Source organism: Microcebus murinus, chromosome 19 (genome assembly GCF_040939455.1).
Source record: "Microcebus murinus isolate Inina chromosome 19, M.murinus_Inina_mat1.0, whole genome shotgun sequence".
Taxonomy (NCBI): Eukaryota; Metazoa; Chordata; class Mammalia; order Primates; family Cheirogaleidae; genus Microcebus; species Microcebus murinus.
In genome coordinates this window covers 49,743,628-49,767,720 of record NC_134122.1, presented here as the reverse complement: position 1 = coordinate 49,767,720, position 24,093 = coordinate 49,743,628, and the positions used below count along the sequence as shown (strand labels likewise).

At 34.4% G+C, this 24,093-nt stretch overlaps 1 protein-coding gene across 2 annotated transcripts in view; it reads left to right on the top strand.

Annotated features, from left to right (window-relative positions):
- AKT3 (AKT serine/threonine kinase 3) overlaps window positions 1–24,093 on the top strand; it is a 281,167-nt gene that overhangs the window by 236,517 nt on the left and 20,557 nt on the right. For both annotated transcript variants that reach the window (XM_012751176.3, XM_075995527.1), the window contains 2 exons: window positions 4,808–5,022; window positions 11,160–11,247. In XM_012751176.3, the coding sequence (XP_012606630.1) occupies window positions 4,808–5,022; window positions 11,160–11,247 (303 nt within the window). The remainder of the gene's footprint in view (window positions 1–4,807; window positions 5,023–11,159; window positions 11,248–24,093) is intronic.

Below are 24,093 nucleotides of genomic sequence, written 5' to 3'. Positions count from 1 at the left end.
CCTCATTCAGATAGAAGTTATCAGCTCTATAGTTAGAATTCATATTTAAGAACTGCCATCATTTGCATTGGTTTACTATTTAATTGAATATATTTAATTTCTTTCCGTACTATGGTACTATTTTATACTGTTTCTGGGTGATGTAAAAAGCCATCCCATTTTTGGATAATTGGATACTGTTTAAACATGAACTAAAATGGAATTAATGCCTCTCAATGTTTGCAAGTGGTATCTTTTACCTACTTTGAGGTCTGTCAGTCCTTATACTAGCTATTTTTCACCTGAACTTCTTTCCAATGTTATATTGTTTTTGTGGCTTTAACAGAATATTTGCATTCAGTACTTTGGTATGATTCTAGTTCAATCAGTTTAATTTTAAAATCTCTAAAGCATGAGAATATATATAAAACTAACTCTAGCTAAAGACATTAGTGATTACCTATAGTATTTTACTATGGTTATTCTTACTTGGGTGACACAGACCCAGTTTCTTAGAATCCGATAGTGTCTATTGCTTTAGAATAAAAAGGAAGTACAAAAATCACGCAAAAGATACGTGTAAGTGATTTAATCACCATTATTGAATCCAGTTAGCTCTTCTCTTGTTGAAGGGTTTTTCCTGTGCTAGCCAGAGTTTGGTTTTGAGTGTACGATGTTAGCTATATGCAAGTATTTGTGTGTGCATGCTAGGAGGTGGCCATGAAGCTCACAGCATTGTAGTTCACAACAAATGGCATTTACAGTTGCTGTCACATGAGAATTATCAGAGCATTTCAGAACTAGTTTTAAAATATACATTTATGAGGAAAACACCAAGAAACCATGGAATTCATAATTATTGTGCATTGAAATGTCTATTTCTGAAGCTGCAGTTTATTTTAAACTGTGAAGATTTATAGGTCTTTTTTTTTGTTGTTCTAGCAAATACCTGTGATGTTACGAGTACATAAAGGGCTCCCTTTTGGATATAAAACACACGTATATCTGTTACTTGAAGTGTAAGGCTACCAGAAAAAAAATTTTTTTTGAATTAGCGGTAAATTGGTTCATCCAAGTTCGCAGTTTACTTTCACAACATAGGTGTGCAGACAGTTTGTTTAGATGTTTAATTTTTCCCCATCTGTTCTGTCAGGATTATTGAGTGAGCAGTAAGCCACTCCAGGGCATACGTAGCCTCCTTATAATTGCTTGCCCTGGGTGCATTGTGTGGCCTGGCCAGCAAGAGGAGAGAGGTTCCTTTAACCTCACAGTAAATTGTAATTGGTAAAAGAATATTAGAATGAATATGTGTTCTCAAAATGCCCACTGGTCAAATAAATATTTACATTGGGATTTTTAATTGATAGTAGTATTATTTTAAAATAGTTCCTTATTTAATATCATTCTTTGAAATTAATAACCCAAAAGCTATTAATGGTATTTTGTAAACTCATCTAGTTGTTTTATAAATTCAAGTGTCCTCATCAAATATTACCGAAATTTTAATCAAATGTTACCAGAATATTTAACATTAATTCGTACCTCCTGTGACTTCCTTGAATCTTAGGTTTTGTTATATCAGAAAGTAAAGTAATCTCTGGCTCTGGGTAGAAAAATTGAAACTTAGCCTTGCCTACTAGAGTTTGTGCTCTGTTTGAGTTTTGATTTGATGTGACCTTTCATCATTTTTTAACATTTACATTCTTGTAATATTTCAGATCTCATTTTTGTCCTTTGTATCTGTTTGGGCATTTGTGTTAAATGTAGGTATAAAGTACAACTACATCTATGATTATAAAGGGGAATATAGGAATAGAAGAAAATAACAAATGTCTGCATTCATATTTAAACTTTGAGTTTCATTTAAAAGTCAGTAACATTGATTTTATGGAAAGATACATTTTAGATTAATTTTTCAAGATAATTGTTTTACTGGATTATTTCAGGAGCATGGTTTGATCTACATTTATATCCAAATTACATAAGAAATGACATTTTAATGGAGTTGAAATGTACTTTTACCATTGTTGTACCTATACTTTACGTCACCATTTATCATACCCTTGGATCAGCCCTCACAATAACCATGAAATAAATCAGCCTTTTTGCTAGGAAAAAAAAATTAGCAGAAGTATCCAGAAAGAATTTTGCAACCCTTAAATTAAAGAATATAAATTTTATATGTTACTATAATTTTAGAATAATAAGTATTTAAATATGGGAGAAAAATTATCTTCCAAAAATAATCTCAAAGAGGCTGTTGGATTTGAATTATTTAATTTGACTTTGGGATTTCCAGAGTATTTCAAAGTATTGTGTTTTGAAATAATTTAGATTTAAGGAGAGAGAAAGGATATTGTTTGAATAGTCTGAACATGTTTTACGTTATACATCCACATGCAGAATATTGCAACTATTTTTATCTTTATTTCTTATGTGTTTCATCTGACAGCTATTTGGAGGTAGGAGTTGAACAAAAATCTTTCTTTTTAAATGATAGTGAAGTTTCTTAGGTAAAGAGGGATAGCTTTAGTTGCTGGAGTGTTTTTTTAGCGTTGCTTAAGTTTACGTGTCGATAAGACAATACATTACATCAATTTTATTCAGTACACAGTGATACAGCAAACAGTTCTGATTATAGCATTATATATCTGTATATCAATTAAAACATGTATGTTCAGAAGCAAAACCACTTATTTTGAGAATCAGTATTCATTTTACGAAGCTAAATAAAATTTATTTTATCAGATTTTTTTACAATGCAGTTTTATTTTTTAGTTGCTTATTTCTCTTCAAAAATAAAAATCCTTTTTATGTACTCACTTTCCCTTCTGGCTGCAAACCAGGTATTTAAACAAAAATAAAGGATTGCCAGTTTTGCCAGCTGGGGATGAGAACCCGGCTGGTGAAATGTGGGTTCGGGAGGCAGTTAATCCAGCTTTTATGCTTTTTATGGTTTTATGAAAAAAGAGGTTAAAAACCACATTTGGCTCCTTTTCATATATCCCACTGTTTTGTTGGTGTTGTAGGAATACAGTTAAAGGTTCTTAGACATAAAAATTTTTGTTATTAGATAAAATCCCGTGTCAATTAGATAAAGGCCCCACTAATAGTGTATTCTACTAATTGGCCATGAGATAAATCCTTGAATCATCAAAAGTCACTGATATTTTACAATTATGTATACAGCATTTCTTTAAACTTACATATGTATGTAAGTAGAATTCCTTCTTCTTTAGATTATTTCTTATGTTCTGTTTTTTCTGATATTACTCATTTAAAGCAAGTATAGAAATTTGAAATTTTTCTTTTTGGCTAATGATAAAAACTAGAATTTATTTTTCCAGAAAATATTTTCCTTAGTTTATGATTTACAAAAGATTTCTGAAAAAATCATACAAACTAGATTTGTGTTCATGTCTTATCAATGAAGTTTTCAGTGTTCTTTAGCTATGAAACAAACATTGATATAATTGAATGAAAAATCTTTTCATGGTAACCCAAAAACACTGAATAGATCTTTAAGTAACATAATTTTTTCTTGAAATTATATAGTTCATCTTTAAATGCCCTGTCTACCAAAGTCCCTATCATAGTATTTATAGGTAATCATAAGGTAACTGTCAAAAATATCATCTGCAATTCTATGAAATTATTGGGACATTTTAAATAAAAGTCATATAGGAGTAATCTTCAACAAAATATTTAATTTAAACCAAGAAAGTTTGGAACATGAGTACTACTTTGTTCTTACCAAATTTTCTTTTATGTAATCAACTATAAGTTTTTTGTTTAATTGATAAAATTCATGTAATATGGTTTTCTTGATCTGGTTTTCCCAAACCTGAGAGGATCAAATGAAGTAAGCCTTATGATTATTCAAATATAGTTATTTAAAATAAAATATTGAAAGTTGCATATAGATGAAGAATATTTTATTGGATGAGGAAAAAAATCTGATAAAAAGATAAGACAAAATTTTTCCTGGGACAAATGGCAAGTTACCACGTTCCAGTTTGAACAGGTTGTTCTAACACAGCCAAACTGATACTTTCATATCATTTCTTACTAAATTTATTTTGCATGTAATATATTTCGGAAAACAAATTTAAGGACATATACGATCCCAATATAAAGGCCATGATTTTTGCTGTGTTTAACAGAAATTTTTGTTCTGAGGTACTAAAGCTTTGGATACTAAAATGTATTACAACTCAAACAATAAACCTTTATATTCACTTCGTTAATTTAATATTTCCAGAAAGAGTTTAAACATATATAGGGGCTCCAAAAAGCTTTCAAATTTATTTTGATGGTTGTCATTCCCTAACAACCATTACATTGAGTTTGTTTACTCTTCTTTTTCACTGTTCGATTACTTAGTTCTTCTTAAAGCAAGAATGTGTAAAGCACATTATAGACTCCATAATCAGCATGGCCTAGCTCTAAATTGCTACTTAAAGTCCACATTGGTGGAACCAGAATAAAAAAGTTAAGTAGGCCTAAGAGAAAATATGCGAATATGCTAGCTAATATTTTTCACTTGATCCTTATATACATTCATTTACTAGGGATTATTTTGCATTACCTATCCCCTTTTTTGTATGCTGACCATTTCTAGATATGCAATATATTGACTATTCCACATACTTGATGTGATTTATATATTTTGTTAGGATGTTTTATGGTTTAAATATCAAGATCTCAGAATAGACTACCTAGGCTTTGAAAGTTAAGATTCATTTTTATGTAAAAATCTTATGTTTTATAAATAATGCTTTTAAAGTTAATGTGTAATAATGAATCTTCTAACTGGTTTCACTTTTAGGTATTAGAAGATAATGACTATGGCCGAGCAGTGGACTGGTGGGGCCTAGGGGTTGTCATGTATGAAATGATGTGTGGGAGGTTACCTTTCTACAACCAGGATCACGAGAAACTTTTTGAACTAATACTAATGGAAGACATTAAATTTCCTCGAACACTCTCTTCAGATGCAAAATCATTGCTTTCAGGGCTCTTGATAAAGGATCCAAATAAACGGTAAGCTTCAACGCTCAGTGAGTTACTGATGAATGTGGTTAAAAATTGTGATATGGAAATTAATTCAAATATAACTAACTCCAAGAAGCAACGTATTTGGTATAGACATCTTTTCACTGAGATACTGACTTATTTTTAACTGCATAATATAGAACATTTAAAAAATTTCCTCAACTCTTTCCTAACTTAGACACTTTATGTAGTTTTACCAAATAAGGATTTTGAGAGTTCCATTATCTATATTATACGTGAACAATTTCTTAATTGCCCTGTTGCTTGATATTGTGGGGATGGGAGGATCCCTTTTCCTTTCAGTCTCTGGGCCTTTGTATTTCTCATAAAAAGAATAGAGCTGTTTCTCTATGCTCCCCTCCCACCCCTAACTTATGTTATCATATCTAATTGCTTTTCTTGTTTGTAATTTGAAAATTTTCTTTTCTAAGCATAGCTGAAAGGATTGATGGCAAAAAAATCTTTATACATTTTGTATTTCTGTTTTTGTAGCTACAGCTATGACCCGAAGAATCCTATAGCCCTGGCTGCTTTGCTCAATGAGTCACAGTATTTTTTGTTCATGTTTATATATTCATTCACACATATATTTTATAAATCATACATGAAATGACTATTAATTTTTAGATGTTCCTTAATATGTGTGCTTATATGTGTATATATCCATCCTTCCATCTAAGTGCCTGTGCATATCAGTTTTTCTCTGAAAGTCTATTTTGTCTTATTTTTTTCAGAACATTTTCACATCTATTTTCTCCTTGCTTTTTCAGTAGCCTTGTAGTGTACATAAAGTAGATATTATTCTAATTTCCATTTGATTGAGATGAAAGCAAAGGCTCAGGAGGGTTAGGTGATTTATTCTAGGTCTCACAGAAAATTCATGCAGAATAAAAGTAGAAATCAAGTTTCTCAGTGCCTATTTGGTATTTCTTATCTATCTTATTTACAGTGCAACAATTTCTCAGTTCAAGTTTTGAAATGTGTTCCATTTAATATGATTATTTTATAATCATGTAATGAGTAGCACGTGGTGATAGGTAAACTTTAAATAGAGCTAGGATTTCCACTCTATTTGATTTTGGGATCTATTTGGCTTGGTTTCAAGGGCAGTGAATTTTTATCCCATCCTTTCCTGACTCCTGTAGGTTAACTCTGACTAGCCATTTTTTTGTGTGTGGCCCTCTCTATAAATGGCTGGTAGAACAAAATTGTACTTGGGGTTTTCATGTTTATGTCTCATTCATTTTTTTCAGCCCACTCTACCCCATGGATAGCATGTAATAGATACTCAGGAACTGTTGAGTGAATGCGAGGTAAATTTTTAGAATGTCAGTGGCCTGGTGTATAGGATAACTCTTTATGGTTCGTTCACCCAGAGGTTGGTATTGATCTAAAGGGAAGATGCGTATTTTCAATTATCTGATACTTTATTTTATACTAGAAGTACCAAGCACCCCCACTGTTGCATTAAAATATTAGGAATGCAAGGATGAATAAGATGAACCAGTCTGTGCTGTAGATGCTAACAGAATAACGTGGGGCACACTATATTTACTCACGGATGCTCAGGCCACACCACACACACAGTGCTGTTGACATTATTAGCCCTGTCTGGGGACTGGAAGACTTGCGTTGGCTCGTAAAGGAGTTTGCAGGGGCACTCAAGCAGAGAAATTTCCATGTAACATACCGCTAAAGCCAAAATTGCAGATGAACATGGTATTTGAAAAGTTCAATGACTAGAGTGTAGAATATGAGTCGGGTAACATTGGGGAATGAAGATGATATGTTGGATTGTAAGGATCTTAACGTTTTTTAGAAAATATTTAATTGTTGGTCAGAAGGGGATGAACATTTAGAGCAAGAGATGGTATAATCAAATTTGTGTTATGAAAAGGTAATTCTGGCAGCTTTGTTGTGTACAGAGTAGAAAAGAAAAGAGCCAGGAGCAGGCAGGCAGAGTAATTAAGAATGTTTACGGAATTGTCCAGATAAGAGAAGGGTTCTTCGCAAAGCATTGGTGAACAAGCTGTAAGCAGAGCTTTGTGAATGATTAAATAGAAATAGTGAAGTAGGAGTCAGGGATGCCTCCAAGGTTTCCAGCTAGGGTGACTAGATTAAAGAATGGGGGATTGATTAGTAACAGGGAATATAAGCGAAGCAGGAGCAGGCTCCATGGGGTGGATGTGGATATTAACGTTGGATATATTGAGTTTGAGGTTTCTATAGATAACCAAAATGGAAATGTCAAGTAAGCAACTGGAAATAATAATCCTAGTATCATTAGAAACACAGTATCTGAACATATGGATCCGGAGCCATAGACATCTGGGACATCGCCAGAGCCAGGACAGGGGTGGCACGGGTAGAGTATACGGAGAAGGAGGCCTAGGACAGGAGCCTGGGAAACATTACATTTAATAATTTAAGAGGTAGAAAGAAGAAAAGCCAACGAAAGAACCCTGAAAAGTGTTTGGAAACGTAAGATAGCATTATAATATATCTCTTACTTTTTCTATTCAGCCATTTTAAATACTGCCTGAATTCTTCTGGTATCCTTTATTGAATTGCTGTCAGTTTTGTCAGAGGGTTAACTATCATTTTGTTTTCATTTCTTATTGTCCATTACTTTATAATCATTCTGTTAGTCCTTCCTTTATACTCCTGTGGAGAGTTTATAGGAAAAGCATGACCTGTGTTACATTCAATAACACTAGGAAAATATGAATTCTGTGGTGTTCCTAATAGTGAAGAATTCATAGTAACTGAGGGTTTACTTTGGCATTCTGATATTGGAGTTTAGTACTCTAGACATAAATATCTCAGTTCAAAGCATATTTTGTTATTATTTTGAAGTCTTAAATTGTACATTAGACAGTCATTGACATTGAAATTTTTGACAGTTTCACACTTTGAGGAAGCTTGTGTTAAAGAATTTCTCCCAGCTTCTAAAATGGCAGTCTAAGATTGTATTCTTAGACTTTGCATAGTATTCATGGCTGATATTTTAGTTTTATATATATTTGATAAATATAGAATAAATTCTGGCTATGTCCAAAGCCAATCTATTGCTAGAGAACTTGAGAGGTTACATGAAAATGAGTAACTAAAGCTGGATTAAAACCTTTTATTTACAAAATGATTGATTCTCCATTCCAACTCCCGCCTCCTGTATAATCTCAAGTACAATTCAAATGAAAACAATATTGAAATAAACTATAACATAAGTGTAAGAAAATACCATGGAGTTCTGATTTTTCTCATGCAGACTTCGGGCATACTTGGGTGCATACTTCAAAATATTAAATTCTTTTCAGAAACATGTGTTTTGATGCTTTTGAGTTTCTGGTTTCCAGTACTGATATCTGCCCTCAAAGGAGTTTGCAGTCTCCTGGGAGAGAGATGTATACAATCTGAAATAGAGTGAAAAAGAGTGAGGGCAGGGACTGGAGTCCTGAGGCTTCACTAAATACAGAACTTCCAATCTCAGGGTCCCAAATGCAAACATCCAGCATTGCTGTTATGATCTGATCCAATCTAAAAGTCCCTTCTCCAAAATGTGGTTCATTTAGAGAATTCTCCTTGGGTCTGGGAATAGGAGACCCTGTGGTAGGAACCATTCATTTATCATCACTAAAGATGTTCAGGTATCAGCTAATTGTTTTATTTTCCTTTCTGACAGTGTGTCACAGGATCCTACATCCTTCTCAATAACGTGTTTCTTATACCTGATAACCAGAATTCATTAGAATGGTATAATTACAAGCCAGGCATGATGGTGCATGCCTATAGTGCCAGCTACTCAAGAGACAGAGGCAGGAGGAGTGATTGAGCCCAGGAGTAGTCTGAAGCTGCAGTGAGTTATGAATGCACCACTGCATGCCTGCCTGGGTGACAGAGCAAAACCCCATCTCTAAAAAAAAGAATTTTATAATTATAGACTGATAGACATTATAGATGGTCCCAGACATGTTGATTTGAATATATTCAGTATGCTCCTTGACTTACCATGGGTTATATCTGAATAAACCCATATTAAGTTGAAATATGAAATATGGGTTTATCTGGAGGTAACCCCATTGTTAAGTCTACGAGCATCTGTATTTGTTTTCTGTGACCTACTTGGTTTTCTTCCCACCCAGTGATGTGTTGGAGTTGGCCCATAACCAGCTCAAGAGAACCAGTTGGTTGATTTTCAGCAATTTTGTGAGATGGTTGTTTCATATAGTGATTATTAAAAATTTAAATATAAATGTATAAATTAAATCAAGAATAGGGCAACCAAAGGTAATAAATACTCAAAACTCATCACTCTTTAGTAATTTTGTTATGTTTTACTATTATGTGTGTTTTTGAGGTTATTTATGTATGTTGTATCTGTATGGAAATAACATGTAATGGTTTGCTAATGTACATGTCTTCCCACTTCTGTGTTTAAGTGACATCATACTGGTAGTTAAAAATTGGCCATGGTGAGAGTATAGCACCAAAATTGGCCAATATTATAAGTCGGGGCTTGACTTAACATTTTGTTGATTGTTCAGACTTAAGAAAGTGATGGAGAAAATGTTAATAATGCAGATTAATTTAAAAATTTGTTTCCATTGCATTGTAAATAGCACAAAAAATGGAGTAAATATCATTTTGTTCCAAAACTATTAACTGTTCAGCAAAGAAGTCACGTAACTATCAAATGAAGTTCAGATGTATGTCTCTGTTGTATCACTTTCATCTTTGACTTTAACATGAACAAAACTGTCAACCGATATTCATGTCAGAACAAATTGTAAGTCAGTTGCATACATCGGCAGCTTTGGAGTTCAGCAGAACTTACTTAACAAGTTTTTCTCTGGGAATCAATTGGCTAACTTACAACAGAGAACATTTATATTGTATTATTTTTTGTAAATGTTCCACTTTACATCCTTTAGATCAGTAAAACTTACGACAAACTTACGTGTGTCTGTGATCACACATTCATGCATGATCTCCCCCAGAGAGCTGTTCATTGAGCTTTTAAACTGGCACACATTGTTTCTAACCATGAACAAGTTCAAATAAAGGTTGCTCTATTAAATTCAGATTTAAATAGGTTGACTTTGTTTTCATCTTTCTTTCCTCTTTTTCTTTTCCCATTTCAATTTTTTTTCTAAATAAAAACCACACTGTGTGCTGAACAATGGAATATAAAAGAATCAGATGTACAATGATTTTAGACATCTATTATTTGGGGGAAAATGTTTACAAAATATACAAAACTTTACAACAGTAGATAGTAACCACTTAAATATCAGGAGGTCAGTACTTTTTAATTTAATGGAAGAAGTTACACGCCAACAACTCTTTCCTCTTTTATAAGAGACTTTAGCTATTGGGGGGGCAGGCGGGTTGGTCAGAGGAAGGGTTTTAAAGAAACATCAAAATCAAAACAGCTTCATTTTCATTCTTATGTCAAGTTTATGATGCATAATCACTTTCAAACCAATGCTGTGTGCCCTGCTTTCTGACTCATTTGGTACAGGACTTAGGGAAAGGACATGTGGGACTCCCAGATGGGCATCAGCCATGGAGGTGAGCACCTGTAGCCCTAGCTACTGGGGAGGCTGAGGTGTGAGGATCGCTTGAGCCCAGGAATTCAAGATTACAGTGAGCCAAGATCACGCCACTGCACTCTAGCCTGGGTGACTGAGCAAGTCCCTGCCTCTAAAAAAAAAAAAAAAAGGAGAGAGAAAGAATTGACAATGATAATATCTACCATTTATTATGCTAGGCACTTACTATGTTATTTCTGAGCCTTGCAATAACTCACCAGTCAAGTATTATCCCCCACTCTACAAATTGGAAAACCGAGGTTAAGCCAATTTTTTGTCACACATCTTCCAAGTGTCTCTTTCAGGTCTGTCTCCAAAGTCTCTGCTGTTTTCCAAATACTACTGTTCTGAAGCTAGTTCTTATTAATAGCATACCGGGAAGATTAGATCTTACAGCAAAAGCTTTTTGTGTTTATGGCTGTTTATCCCAAGAACTATTTATTACTTAGAAAATTACATTTTGACAAAAACATTTTTTTGTTATGCTTTGGGTAAATGTTTTACACTCACTTAATTTCATTTCTGTCCTCATAGCCTTGGTGGAGGACCAGATGATGCAAAAGAAATTATGAGACACAGTTTCTTTTCTGGAGTAAACTGGCAAGACGTATATGATAAAAAGGTAGGATATCTTTATGGGATAGTATGTATACATTTTGGCTACTCTGCTAAAATGAATTTATGGCAAAACAATTTTAAAGTGAGTAAAATGTAATGATATAATGATATTTTCCATTTTACTGTGACATTTAAGTGATTATTGAATTTCTGAACACAAAATTTTGCATATAATCTTGACTCCCCAATTCCTCTTGAAATTTTATTCAACATGGTCAAAAAATGTATTTTTCTCCTTTTTTTCATAATAATTTGTTATTTTATCTTCTTTTATTGAAAAAAAAAGATACCCAATATTATGTTTTTCTTTAGGAAATCTGGTGAAAAAAATCATAATTTTTAAATTTGCCCTATGTCTTTAATTTTAAAGTGAACACTTTAGATTTCATATTTATACAGATCCGTATTTTAAAAGGAACTTAGTTGTAATATTTAGCAAAGTAATAAACCTATTGTCTTATTTCAGACTTCTCTGTTATTTGAAACAGAGCTTTATTGCCTATAAAAAGGGGTACCATTAATTAAGTTTATTGTAATCTGCTTATTTTTAATATAATTTTTACATAAATTCAGGAACAGGAAATTGTTGTGTCTATTCCATCTTTTTTCTTCTCCTTTAGCTATTATTAGTACAGATGTTGATTTTGACATTTTGATTTTCAAATGCTTGTATAAAATTTTTGCTATGAAATTTTTATATAGTTAAATAATTTGCTTAGAATTTTTGTCTAATTATTTTGGTTAGCCCCTCCATTTCAGTTTATTCCAGATTTAATATTTTTCTCTGAAACATTTATCAGTCAACATTTATGTAGGCTCTTATTTTGTGCCAAGTATTCTTCTCTGTTAACCCCTAAGGTAAAGAGAATTATATGAGTTATGAGGAAGTAACAAAAGTACTTCATTTCTGTATTAAGTTATTGGTAATAGGGAATATGGTGACTTTCTATCCATTTCTTCTAATTAGAAGTTTAAAATATATGCATCATATTAAACTCTTCTACTCATGCTTCAGTTCAATTAAACTCGCATATCTTGAGTTTCTACCATTGTATAAAGCACTGTGTGAGTATTGGATCCTCATAACCATGTGACCATTCTTAAATGCTCTAAGTGTTCACTAACTTCCTATAGACAATTTTATATCTACTTTATATTATTGCTGATGATCCTTATGAGTCTCATGCATGTATAGGAAGGCCCCTGATGAGCTATGTGCTGCTTTTATCATGCCAGTGTACTGCAAAAGAACCCACAAAAGACCAAGATCTTGCTGTGTTTCCCAGAAATATGCTAGTCAGAGGTTTTCTTTGACACACAAAACAATAAGCTACACTTAAATATCCTTTCACTATACCCTGTCCAAGAAGGACTTATTAAAAAAAAAGAAAAGAAAACATCTCTTTAAGAGACAATGTTTGGGGCACCAGTGTAGCCCTGTTGGCTTAAAGAAGAGCCAAAACATGGGCTGTGTTCAGTCCTGTGAGGAGACTAAGATATGCTGCAGAGGTTTTTTTCTCTCAGTGTTCAGCAATTCATGTTAAATGGCAGTTCGACGTCACCTGGGGAAAGCTCTGGGAGCCAGCCAGCATCCCAGTGAAGGAGCAAGGCTTACCCTGTTTCTGGCCCCCCTCCCGGGCCAGACACGCCCAGAGCGAAGGTGATCTTAAGGCACCCAGGCAGCTACTGCGTGTGAATGGAGTCAGAGGAGCCAGCAAGAGCGGGGAGAAAAAGCTTCTAAAACATAACTCTAGATGGTATATGTGGAGAAATTAAATTGTTATAATTAATTTTAAAAATAAATGCCACTTAATTTGAGCAAAGGTATTAAGCATCTTGCACCACAAAAATGACAGCATTTCCATAAACCACAAATTGGTTGTGGACTAATTAATGCCTCTACAGACGTCGTCTTGCTATCTATCCTGTGTGACGGTGGAGCTCTGGTGTCCTCAGCCACCCATGGACTTGAAGGAGCAGCATCATTACAGCAGCACGTTTCAATTTGAGTCTCTTTCTAAAAGGCTCTGAAAATGTGTTGGGTTATTTGGTTTGTATCATATCACAGATAAGCAATTATAGGAATGAGCTGGATGCCAGTAGATATTTTAATGAATTCAGTTCAAATTCTAGTGCTTTGAATAGTATAAATTATTAAATAATTTATAAAATCAAACATTTTTATGGAGCCCTTATATTTATTCAAAAGAGGTAAGTTCATCTGTAAGATGAGGTATTTTTAATTATATTTTCATTAATAAGTTTTGAGAGATTTATTTTTTAAATTTATTATCACATAATTATTGGCCATTTTTCTAAATAGTATGGCACATCTAGAGATGCTGGTATCTACAGGGGAGATATAATCTCTCCCCAGGCAAGTGAAAAGTGAACTAATCCTGATTGCTGGTAGCATGATGTACCACAAAGCGCACAGTGCTGCAGTGTGGAAGAACTGGGCCCTGGTCCTGGATTTGGTTCTTGCTCCCTTTGTGGAAATGGACAGGTCATTTTACTCATGCATAACATTATGATCGTTTACCTTCAGCCTTTAAGATTCTCTGGCATATTTTATAGTTTGAATTTATCTAGATAAATTTCTATATAGATTTCTATATAGATTTTTATACTCAGTTTCTCAGTCTGCTGGGATTTTGTGTGAGATTATGTTTAATCTGTAGGTCAATTTGGGAAGAATTGGCATCTTAGCAAGTCTTCAGATCCACGAACACAGTATATTTCTCCATTTATATAGGTGATCTTTAATTTCTCTTAGTAATGTTTCACAATTTTCAATATTTAGGTCTTACACATATTTTGTTATATTTATCCTTAAGTACTTCATGTCTTTTGATGTAAATGCTATTTTAAAATTTCATCTTTACTCTTTTTCACTGCTAGTATATAGAAATGCAATTGATTTTTTAAAATATTGACCTTATCTTCTGTAAGCTTGCAAGAATTAGTTGAGGTAACCTTTTTTGTAGATGACTTACAGTTCTCTACATAGACAATCATATATTCTGTAAATAAAAAGCTTTTACTTCATTTCTAATCCGGTATTCATTTTCTTTCTTTCTTCTTTTGCTTTGTTGTATTGGCTAGGGCCTTCATTACAACATTGAATAGAAGTGGTAAGAGCAGACATCCGACTTTGTTCCTCATCTTAGGGAGAAAAACTTCTCTTGCCATGAAATATGACTGATGTTAATGAGCACATCTAGCAGCCAGATCTGGGTTTCTAAATATTATTCTCCAATAAAAGGAAAACCAAGGGTCCTTGGAGAAGTGGTTGATTTCAGGAATGATGTGGGGAAAATAAAAGATGAGCCTGGAGTATGTTGTGGTACTAGAAAGTAAGGAGGAGCTTTAAAAAAAGAATGAAGGAAAGAAAGATAGAAAGCCAACCCTGAATAGCTCCCTGTGGCAAAAGCTGGAACAGTTTCAGCAACAAGATAAATACAGTATTGGATCGTGACCCAAAGAATAAAATACATACCCATGAGTTCATACTGCAGAAATAAATGACTGAATACATAAAGTGTTGAGAAGGGACATGTCTTCTTACAGATGAATTCCAATTAATAAATGTAGAGGGGGTGAGGGAAGAAGAAAATCACCATTAGAGCAGGAGAGTAAAACTTGCTTATGCAGGATCTGCCAATGAATGCGAAAATAACTGGGCAAAAGTTTAAGAAAGAATATTTGCATAATCTCAAACTATGCAAACATTTATCATTTACAAAGATAAAAAGAGTAACTTTACAGTGGAGAAACCTGTAGAGACGGTGTCCTAAGTGATTAGGGTTACCATCACTGGTAGGTGGGACATACTGACATCATGTAACCCATGATCTGATGCTCTGAGAAAAGCATGTCACTTTGGAAATGTTCTTCCTTGAAATACAGACCCTCAGTATGTTAGGGAGGGGGCTTATGCCCCAGGCTGAGAAAGAATTCTTGATTCAAAGATTAGGATAGGTTTTGAAGCACGAAGTTTTACTTTCCAAGAGAGGAAAGGGCGTGGCATGAAAGAAAGAAGAAATACCAGCCCTAAGGATGAGTGGCTTGAGCTTTTTATTGGAGTTGTAAACCTTAGAGTAGTTATTGTTGTAAAGTGGAGACAGTTGTGTTTTTTTTCCTTCTCTTTTAAGCTGGCTTTATCAGACTTCTAGGAATGTGGTGTGGCAGATGTGGAGATGGCTATGTGCCCTTTTCTGTCTGTTCAGTACTTTTCAAGTTCTGTAAACAATTTTTTTAAAAAAACAACTTAAGCCACAGGTGGTTACGCATACAAAGGGGCATTGTGTGTACTGTGTTTCCTCGAAAATAAGACCTACCCATAAAATAAGCCCTAGTGACGGGCGTGGCTACGCAGGGTATCAGCACAGCCCATGCATTTCGTGGCGGAGCAGTAAAGAAGAGGAACAGCCTGTCTCATCTGCCCCATCGTGACAGCCACTATCTCAGAGGTGACCGGAAAGGTGTGGGCAGCCCCACCAACAAGGTCGGCCCCCCCTGTCAGGTCCGGGCCATCCTGTGTGTGCTGCATGCTGAGGTTTTGAGGGGAAATTTTCCTCAGTGAAGTGAGGAGCAGCACGCTCTGCTTTAGGTATTGTGTGTCCCCAGGGGGAAGAAGGAAAGCTGTGGCCGCCATTTTACTATGATGATGATCCAGAAGAAGACGACTTAACTATATGTGAATAAATGTAGATTGTTGTGCCATACTTAAAAAAAATAACACATCCCCTGAAAATAAGCCGTAGGGTGTCTTCTTGAGGAAAACTAAATATAAGACACTGTCTTATTTTTGGGGAAACACGGTAGTAATTTCTTTTTTTAATGTTAAATGGTTTACTAACAATGGCATTTGATCTCCCCTTCCTTTGGTTAGAACTGTTATCAGTGGACTTGGAGACTGGGGTGTTTGGATGATGGTCAGCTCTTCTGTAACTACTTTCTGTTGACTTAAGGATATAGAGTATCCCTGCCTGAGAGTCCGGTTGAGGGTCGTTAAGAGGGAGAGGCTGAAATTGGACCATCTTAAGAGCAAGAGTAGAGGAAGGATAGGGATTCATTGGATAGAAATGGCAGGGCTCAAATTTAATTTTTTATGAATTCCATTAAATAGAAAAAAGTAAGGTCTGAAAATGCAATGTGAGATCCTAGATTGGGTTCTGGAATAGCAAAGGGGCATTAGTGAAAAAGAATAAAGGTGAAATCTAAATAAAGTTGGTAGTTTAGTTAATAATATTTTACTGATGTTAGTTTCTTAGTTTATGTATTTGTGCTATGGTTATATAATATGTTAACATTAGAGGGCAGTGGGTATAGGGTATATGGTTACTGTGTGTACTATATTTGTAAATCTTGTCTTAGCCTAAAGTTATTTCAGTATGATAAGTTATAAAAATAAGATGTTAAAGTACTTTTTTTTATACCTCCTTTATCAGATTGAGGACATTCTCTTCCTAGTTTACTGAGAGTTTTTATAATGAATGGATGTTGAATTTTATTAAAAACTTGTTCTGCATTTATTCCAGTGATCATATGGCTTTTCTCTTTTATGTTCTATTAAAATGGTGAATTAACATTGATTTTTCCAACATTATATGAACCTTGCATTCCTGGGGAAAAACCCACCTGTTCATGGTGTGTTATTATGTATTGCTGGATTTAATACAGTGTATTTTTAAAGGATTTTTGCATCCTAAAATCAAGAGTGATATGATTATATCATCTTCTTTTCTTAAAATGTCTTTATATGATTTTCATTTCAGTATCATGTTTGCCTTATTAAAACGGGGGGAAAGTACTTCTCAATTTTATGGAATTATATGTATAGAATTGATACTATTTGTTAATTAAATATTTGGTAGCATTTACCAGTGAAACCACCACCTGGGCCTGGAGTTTTGTCTTTTCTTGGGTGGTTTTTAACTATGAATTCAATTTCTTTAATTATTATGGGCCTGTTGTGATTATCGAATGAGTTTTGGTATTTTGTGTCTTTCAAGGAATATATCATCTAAGTTAAGTTCCTAAGGACTGTTAGTCACGCTTTACAAATTTTGATGTTGTGTTTTTATTTCAGAAGATTTTTAATTCTCTTTTTGATTCCTTTTTAACATGACGGTTATTTATAATTGTGTTGTTTAATTTCCAAGTATATTTTTCAGGTATCTTTCAGTTATTGATTCCTAGCTTAATTCTCTTGTGGTTGAAAAACATACTTTATATGATTTTAATACTTTTAAACTCATGAAGATTTGTTTATGGCCCAGAAAATGGTCATGTTACTCTTGAAAAAAATCTATACAGTAGACACTTGAACAACACAGGAGTTAGAGGTGCCAACCCCACCTCCATTCAGTCAAAAATCCATGTATAACTTTTGATTCCTTAAAAACATAATTACTGACAGCCTACCATTGACCTGAAGCCTTACCAATAACATAAACAGTTGAATAACACATACTTTGTATGTTATATGGATCATATACTGTATTCTTACAACACAGTAAGGTAGAGAAAATGTTATTAAGAAAATCATAAGGAAGAGAAAATATATTTACTATTTATTAAATGAATTGGATCATCATAAAGATCTTTATCCTTGTCATCTTCAGTTGAGTAGCTGAGGAGGGTTGGTCTTGCTGTTTCAGGAGTGGCAGAGATGGAAGGAAACCTGCGCATGAATAGGCCTATCCCCCCCACCTGTTCAAATTTGTGGTGTTCAGGGGTCAACTGTATTCTGTATTTATTGCATGAAGTGTTCTACCAGTGCCCATTAGGTCAAGATGATTGATAGTATTTATGTATTCTATAATATATTCTTACTTATTTTATCTACTTTTTCTATCAGTTACTGAAAAAAGATTATTGAAATCAACTATAACTGTGGATTTGTTTATCTTTTCAGTTTTGCTTCATGTATTTTGAAACCTCATCGTTAGCTTCATGTACATTCATTTTTTTATTTGTACAAATTTATAGGGTACAAGTGCAATTTTATTACTTGTATAGATTGTTTAGTGGTCAAGTCAAGGCTTTTAGGAAACATGTGACCCAAATACCATATATTGTACTCATTGATTTCTTTTTTCTTTTTTATTTTTTGAGACAGAGTCTCGCTTTGTTGCCCAGGTTAGAGTGAGTGCCGTGGCATCAGCCTAGCTCACAGCAACCTCAAACTCCTGGGCTCAAGCCATCCTGCTGCCTCAGCCTCCTGAGTAGGTGGGACTACAGGCATGCACCACCATGCTTGGCTAATTTTTTCTATGTATATTAGTCGGCCAGTTAATTTCTTTCTATTTATAGTAGAGACGGAGTCTCGCTCTTGCTCAGGCTGGTTTCAAACTCCTGACCTCAAGCAATCTGCCAGCCTGGGCCTCCCAGAGTGCTAGGATTACAGGCTCATTAACTAATTTCTCATCCTCCACCTCCCACCCCTTTACCCTTGTGAATCTTCATTGTATATCCTTCCACTGTATGTCCACATGGACACATATTTTGGCACTCACTTGCAAGTGAGGACATGCAACATTTGACTTTATGTGCCTGGCTTGTTTCACTTAAGATAATAGCCTTCAGTTCCTTCCACATTGCTGCAAAAGACCTGATTTCGTTCTTTTTAGTAGCTGAATGGTATTCCCTTGTGTCAGTATACCACTTTTCTTTATCCATTCCTCCATTGATGGACACTTAGATTGATTCCATCTTTGCTATTGTGAGTTAGTGATGTGATAAACATGAGTGCAGGTATCTTTTTGATATATTGATTTCTTTTCCATTAGTATCCCAAGGAAAAGAGTATCCCAAAGCAAAACACCCAGTAGTGGGGATTGCTAGATCAAATGGTAGTTATATTTTTAGTTCTTTGAGAAATCTCCATCCTGTTTTCTATAGAGGTTGTGGTGATTTACGTTTCTATCAACAGTATGTAAGAGTGTCCTTTTCTCCACATCCTCACCAACATCTGTCATTTTTTGTGTCTTTAATAATAGCCATATTGGCTGGTATAAGATCGTATCTCACTGTAGTTTTAATTTGTATTTCTCTGATGATTAGTGATATTGAGCATTAAATTTTTTATTTTTGATCAGTATAGGTACATAATAGTTGAATATATTTATGGGGTACATGTGATGTTTTTATATAGGCATATAGTGTGTCAAATGGATTTGAGTATTATGTATCAATGTAATAATCAAATCAGAGTAACTGGGATATACACCATTTCAAACATGTATTATTGCTTTGTGCTAGGAAAATTACAATTCCATTCTTTTAGTTATTTTAAAGTATGCCCTAACTTACTGTTGACTGTAGTCACTTTGTTGTGCTAACAAATATTTTTCATTCTGTATATCTATATTTTTGCACCCATTAACCATCCCCACTTCATGCCCTGTCCCTGCTACCCTTCCCGGCCTCTGGTACTCGTCATTCTACTCTCAGTCTCCATGAGATCAGTTGTTTCAATTTTTAGCTCCCACATATGAGTGAGAACATGCAAGTCTTGTCTTTCTGTGCTTGTATTATTTCATTTAACATCCATGTTGTTGCAAATGATAGGATTTTATTTTTTTCTATGGCTGAATAATATTTCATTGTGTACCACATTTTCTCTATCCATTCATATTTGATGGATACTTAGGTTGATTCCAAATTTGGGCTATTACGAATAGTGCTGCAATAAATATGGAAGTGAAGATATCTTTTCAATATACTGATTTCCTTTCTTTTGGAATTATACCAAGTAGTGGGATTGCTGGATCTATTTTTAGTATCTTTTTTTTTTTTTTTTTTTTTTGAGACAGAGTCTCACTCTGTTGCCTGGGCTAGTGTGCTGTGGTGTCAGCCTAGCTCACAGCAACCTCAAACTCCTGACCTTGAGTGATCCTCCTGCCTCAATCCTCCTGGCTCAGCCTCCCAGAGTGCTAGGATTACAGGTGTGAGCCACCACGCCCAGCTATTTTTAGTTTTTTAAGGAATGTTCTCCATAGTGGTTGTACTCATTTATATTCCCATCGATGGTATACGAGGGTTCCCCTTTTTCCACATCCTTGTCAGTATTCATAATTGCCTGTCTTTTTGATAAAAGCTGTTTTAACCGGGGAAGATGGTATCTCATTGTTGTTTTGATTTGCATTTCTCTGATGACTAATGATGTTGAACATTTTTTCACGTACTTGTTCACGATTTGTATGTCTTTTGAGAAATATCTGTTTATGTACTTGATCACTTTTTTTATTTTTTATTTATTTATTTTTTTGAGACAAAGTCTCACTCTGTTGCCTTGCCTGGGCTAGAGTGCTGTGGCATCAATCTAGCTCACAGCAACCTCAAACTCCTAGGCTCAAGCCATCCTTCTGCCTCAGCCTCCCGAGTAGCTGGGAATACAGGCATGCGCCACCATGCTCGGCTAATTTTTTCTATATATTTTTAGTTGTCCAGCTAGTTTATTTCTATTTTTAGTAGAGACGGGGTCTCGCTCAAAGGATCCACCTGTCTCAGCCTCCCAGAGTGCTAGGATTACAGGTGTGAGCCACCACACCTGGCCTTGATCACTTTTTCATGGGATTATTTGGGCATTTTTGTTGAGTTGTTTGAGTTCTTTGTATATTCTAGATATTGGTTCCTTGTTGGATAAATCATTTGCAGATATTTCCTCCCTCCCGTTCTATAGGTTGTTTGTTCACTCTATTGATTATTTCTTTTGCTATATAGAAGCTTTTTAGTTTAATTAAGTCCTATTTGTCTATGTTTGGTTTTGCTGTCTGTGCTGTTGAGAACTTAGATTTAGGATTATGTCTTCTTGGTGAATTTACTTCCTTATCTCTCTTTCTTTCCTAAGAAATGGGATCTTACTATGTTGCCTAGGCCTGCCTAGAGCTAGTGGGTTCAAGTGATCCTTCTGTGTAAGCCTCCTAAGAGGCTGGGACTGCAGGCACTCGCCATCCAGTTTTACCTCTTTGTCAATATGAAATGTCCCTCTATATCCATGTCTCTAGTCTTTGTTTTGAAATCTACTTTGTCTGATATTAATATATCACCAATGGGTGTTAGGTCTTCTACATACTTAATGATTGCTTAACTGCCTCTTATCAGTTCCTAAGAGAGAAGTGAAATCTTCAACTGTAATTGTGGCTTTGACTATTTATCCTTTTAGTTCTATCAGTCTTTTTTATTTTTAAGTTTTGTTTCTAGGTGCATCCAAATTTAGGATTCTTACATCTTTTTAGTAGTTTTACCTCTTTATCATTTATCTAGATTAACCAATTTATTGGCATAGAGCTTACAATAGAAATAAATGAAATAGAGAATTGAAAAACGATAGAGAAAAATAAATGAAAACAAAAGTTGATTATTTTAAAAGATTAACAAAATTGACATAGCTTTAGACCAGCAGTCTCCAACCTTTTTGGCACCAGGGACCAGTTTTATGGAAGACCATTTTTCCATGGACAAGAGGGGGGTGAGGGATGATTCAAATGCATTACATTATTGTGTAGTCAAACCTCTGCTAATGATTTGCAGCCACTCCCCAGCACTAACATCACCACCTCAGCTCATCAGGCGTTAGACTCTCATAAGGAGCTGCAATGTGCAGTTTACAGGGTTCATACTCCTATGAGAACCTAATGATTTGACAGGAGGCAGAGGTTATGTGGTGGTGCCCACAGTGGGGAATGGCTGTAAATACAGATGCAGCTCTTTGCTTGCCCACCACTCACCTCCTGCTGTGGGGCCCAGGGATTGGGGGCCATAGCTTTAGACAGATTGACTAAGGGGATAAAGGAGAAAAAAATGAAATACTAAAATCAAAAATGAAAATAGGACATTACTGCCAACTTTACAGAAATAAAAAGGATTGTAAGAGGATACTATGAGTAACAGTATGCCAGTAAGTTGGGTAACCTAGATGAAATGGACACATTCCTAGAAATATACAAACCACCAAAATAAGAATAAATGGAAAATCTGACTAGATCTATAACTCTTAAGGAAATTAAAATCTGTAATGAAAGACCTCCCAACAAAGAAAAGCTCAGGAGAAAAAAAGCTTCACTGGAGAATTCTACCTAACATTTAAAGAAAAACTACTGGCAGCCCTTCTCAAACTCTTCCAAAAAATTGAAGAGGAGTGAACACTTCCTCACTCATTCTATGAGGTAAATATTATTCTGATACCAAAAATAAAAGGAAATTATAGATCAATATCTGTAGTCAACATAGATGAAAACTTCCTTAACAAAATGCTAGCAAAACATTCAAAAGTATAATTGAAGGATTATGCACCATAACCCAGTGAGATTTATTCCAGGAATGCAAGGATGTTTCAACATACAAAAATTAATGTAATATCTCACAATAATAAAATGATGGAAGAAAACCCACACGATCATCTCAAGTGATGCGGGAAGAGCATTTGACAAAATGCAATACCCATTTATGATAAAAAAAAAACCAAACAAACTGGGAATAGAAGGAAACTTCCTCAATATGATAAAGGAGGGAGGGAGGGAGAGAGAGAGAGAGAGAGAGCGAGAGAGAGAGAGGAGAGAGAGAGAGAGAAGACATAAATGGAAAGACATCTCATGGTTATGGACTGGATACTTAAGATTGCTAGGAAGATGGTACTACTCAAAGTGATACTATAGATTAAATGCAAAATTTTTTTCTTGGTCTTACAATGGAATACTATTCAAGAGTAAAAAATAACTTAGATTTATATATATCAAGAGTGGTAAATCTCAGAAATATAAACAAGCAAGTTACTAAGGATATTTAGAGAATGATACCACATTACAAAAACTGAAAATGGGGCGTGGTTAATGGATGCAAAAATATAGTTAGAGTGAACAACATTTGATAGTACAACAAAGTGACTATAATCAACAATAAGTTAGGGTACACTTTAACTAAAAGAGTAGGATTGGAATATTCCTGACACAAAGAAATAATGTCTGAGCTGATGGATACTCCAATTACCCTGATTTGGTTAATTCACACTGTGTGCACATATCAAAATATCACATGTACCCTGTAAAGATACACAACCATTATGTGCCCATAATAACTAAAAATATTTTTACAACACAATAAAGAAAGCATTAAATTTATGACCACATATGTGAGAGGAAAATGTAAACAGTTGCATGCAAATCATTCAAAGTAACTCCAGAACAATATATGCTTGAATGTAATGTAATTGTCATTCTTACAGGTTGAAAATGCTTGAACATTAGTGAGAGGGAAAGGAATGGATATTTAGTGGTATCTAGTTTATATTTAGAAAAACAAAAGTTTGAAAGTACACATGACACGATGTTAACATCAGTTAAACCTGGTTGTCTTTTTATGTTTTCTATTCTTAATGCTTAAAATAGTTATTTTTTTAAATCAAGTCAAAGGTAAAAGAAATGGAAACACCAAGCTTGAGATACTCAAGAAAATGGAAGAGTAAAAAGAAATAGCTGAAATGAACGTAGTCTTTAGAATGGGTATTTGTTTGTTTTGCTTATACACTTAGGGTAAGATCCAGTGAGGAGTATGAAAGTGGAGATATATAGAAAAAAGTAATATTTACAATTAAAACATATTGATAGTGAGGTGTAAGGTCAATAAATATAGGCCCACAGAGGCCCACTTTGTGCTGACTACTTTGTTCCTCAAGGAGAAACAAATAATAACCATTGTAAAACATAATTATGTACTAATTATAAAACATAACAAAACAGTGCAGACCAACAAGTATTTAATGGTGGTTGACTTGGAATTTTTGTCTTATTTTGAGATGGATCTCAATACTTTCTACATTTCTACTTATTTTTCAGAGATTTCC